Consider the following 2970-nt stretch of genomic DNA (forward strand, 5'->3'; position numbering starts at 1 on the left):
CCCTATGCACAGCAGAATGAAATTATTCTGTATTAGCTTTCTACTAATGCTGTAGAAAATGAACACAAACTTAGTAACTTAAAACAACACAAATTTATTCTCTTACAGATCTGGAGGCCAAACATTCTCCCTGGAGGTTTGGGGAAGAATTCATTTCTAGGACTTTTTCAGTTCCAGAGGCTGCCTACATGATTTGGCTCAGGGCCTTTTTCTCACATCAATCCCACTTCTACTTTGTTATCAGGTCTTCCACTACTGACTCTGACTCTCCCACCTCCCTCTTTATAAAGACCCTTGTGATGCCATTGGACCCATCTGGATAATCCCGGATCACCTCCCTATCTCAAGATTCTTAACTTCATCACATCTGCCAAGTCCCTTTTGCCATGTAAAGATTAGTATGTGGATCTTGGGGAGGTGGGTTTTATCCACTGTTCCACAGGGTCTTAAAGACTAGAACATAAGTGTGTCCCGTGGTGGAAGGATTACTTGAATACCAAGCTGAGTAAGAAACTTTTGTATGGCCTTTCCCTTCCACGTAAAACCAGCTGTCAGGGAATTGATCCCAACTCAATAGAGATCTATTGCGCGTCAGAGCAGAATGTCCTCCATAGGATTTTCATGGAAGTCACCTTTCAGAAACAGATTGCCAGGTCTTTCTTCTGATGCAATGTGTGTGGTTTCAAATTGCCAGCCTTTCAGTTAGTCATCAAATTGCTTAATTGTTTGCTCCATCCAAGGACTTCTTCAAAATAGATGCCTAACATTTAACTGAGTTCTGTTTTATCACTAAATATAATATATGGGAAATAGGACATCATTTATATCAGAATTTAGATTTGGAGAAAACAGTTTGAGTACTGCCTATGACATAGCCTTTATTGTCTTTCATGTTCTATGTGTAATAAAAATTTAAACGCTCAAAGAGAAAGATCCTGAGTCACTCAGTTTCTGACAACTTCAACTGCTGTTGTCCCGGTTCCGGTCACCTTCACTTGCTGCTTGGACTATTGCAGTATCTTGTCATGGCTTGGTACACTTCCACACTTGTAACTCCCTTCTACCCATAGTCCAGTCTTCATCAACAACCGGAGCAATTCTATCAAAACCTAAGTCAATCAAGACACTCTCTTGCTCAGAATAAAGTTGCCATATTTAAGAGGAATATGATAGAATGCCCAATTAAACTTGAATTTCAGATAAACATGCTGAAGACTCAAGTTCGATGCCCGGCCAACATACCTCATGTGCAGCTTCCACCTGTCTGTCAGTGGAGACTGTTGTGTTGCTGAATGGATTTTAGTGAAGCTTCCATTTCAGACTGAGACAAACTAGGAAGTAAGGTCTGGTGATCTATCTCTGAAAATCAGCTATTGAAAACTGTGGATAACAACGTTCTAAACCACAGCGGATAGCTCAGGACTGGAGAACATGCTATTCATTCCATTGTGCTTGGGGTTCCTGTGAGTCGGGGATCCACTCGATGGCAACTGCCAACAACAAGGGTCCCAAATATTGCATGGGGCATATCGATATTTAAAAAGTATTCCCTGTTTACCAGAAATTCAAATTTAACTGGGTATCCTATATTTACCTAGCTCAGAACCCTCATTTGCTTCATGAGAGCAGGGAACTGTATCTGTTTTGTTCACTACTATATCCCCAGTGCTTAGACAGGGCCTTGCACATAGCAGGTGAACAACAAATGACTATTGTATATAAACACATTGATGAACCCCTGGATACAGCCATGCCTGAAGCCAACTTTGCGAAACAGGATTGAATGATAGGAACACATTTCTCTAGCCTACACTTCTATCTCTGAGACTGGGTCCTGGCTGGTGGATTTCTTGCTGACCACACCTTCATTCTTGTCCTGGGACTCTCGAAGGGCCCAACGACATGCAGCTGGCAGTGACCTGTGCAGTTGCCCCCGCCCGAAATATAGAAAGAGCACGGGATTGAGGCAACTGTGAGCCAGGGCAAGGCCCACAACCAGGGGCTCACCCCTGAGGGCTCTGGCCAGGAGAACAGAATTGGGGGCAGCAACAGTGAGTACTAGCCCCAGCACTTGGTAAGGGGTCCAGCAGATAAAAAAACCCACTATGATGGCTGTGCCCAGTGGCCAACGGCATCGGGCCACACGGCACAGGAGGACACCATGGCAGCTGGCCACAACCAGCAGAGGCCCCAAGAAGCCGAAAATAAATCGGACAGCAGTCACCATACCCTCAACTGCAGCTGAGCCACCATAGTTGACCACACACTCCAGCCGGGGTGGGAAGTGTTCCTGGTACAGCCGGCGGTAGAGAGAGGACGGTACAGTCAACAGCAAGGCCAGGGCCCAGGCTGCCACACAAGCTGCCCGCACCATGTGTGTCCGCCAAGTGGCCATCCCCCAAGCAGGCCTAAGGGCCAGCAGGCAGAGGTCAGCACTGAGGGCGGCCAGGAGCAGGACGCTGGCATACATGGACATTAAGATGACACAGGGCAAGACCCGACAGCCCACTGCTCCATATGGCCAACGACCTTCTTGAGCAATGGGCACTGCCAGGATGGGAAGAGACAAACAACAGAGCAGATCGGCCCCGGCCAGGTGAAGGAACCAGGTGGCCACAATACGTTGACAGGCCTCCCTCCCGGTCACCCAGGCCACCATGGCGTTGCCTGGCACTCCCACGAGGAAGACCACCGCATACAGCAGCAGTGGCGCTGTGCGGAGTGGGTCGGTGGCAAAGCACAAGCCATTCGGGCAGTCCACGGGCATATCCAGAATATCTCTGTAGTACTCAAAATCCTCATAGTTGTAGGTGAAGGATGAGTTCTCCATTCTGCCGGATACCTAAACAGGAGACAAATACGGAACATCAGCCACAGAATCAAAAGGACTTTGGAATCCTGAGGACAAGAACTCCAGTGCGCTAGTCTTTTGAAGTAAGAATATTACAATGATAGAACCCCAGCTCATTA

The 2970-nt window shown here is 47.2% G+C and overlaps 1 protein-coding gene across 1 annotated transcript; it reads right to left on the reverse strand.

Annotated features, from left to right (window-relative positions):
* Window positions 1–1807: 1807 nt before the first annotated feature.
* Window positions 1808–2830, reverse strand: C5AR2 (complement component 5a receptor 2). The gene has a single exon (XM_006868432.1). The coding sequence runs from the start codon at window positions 2828–2830 to the stop codon at window positions 1808–1810; it is 1023 nt and encodes a 340-aa protein (XP_006868494.1).
* Between the last annotated feature and the right edge of the window lie 140 nt (window positions 2831–2970).

This window comes from Chrysochloris asiatica, unplaced genomic scaffold (genome assembly GCF_000296735.1).
Source record: "Chrysochloris asiatica unplaced genomic scaffold, ChrAsi1.0 scaffold00116, whole genome shotgun sequence".
Taxonomy (NCBI): domain Eukaryota; kingdom Metazoa; phylum Chordata; class Mammalia; order Afrosoricida; family Chrysochloridae; genus Chrysochloris; species Chrysochloris asiatica.

Bases quoted from the DNA above. Each gene is read 5' to 3' on its own strand.
- C5AR2 (XM_006868432.1), bottom strand. From the start codon at position 2,830: ATGGAGAACTCATCCTTCACCTACAACTATGAGGATTTTGAGTACTAC.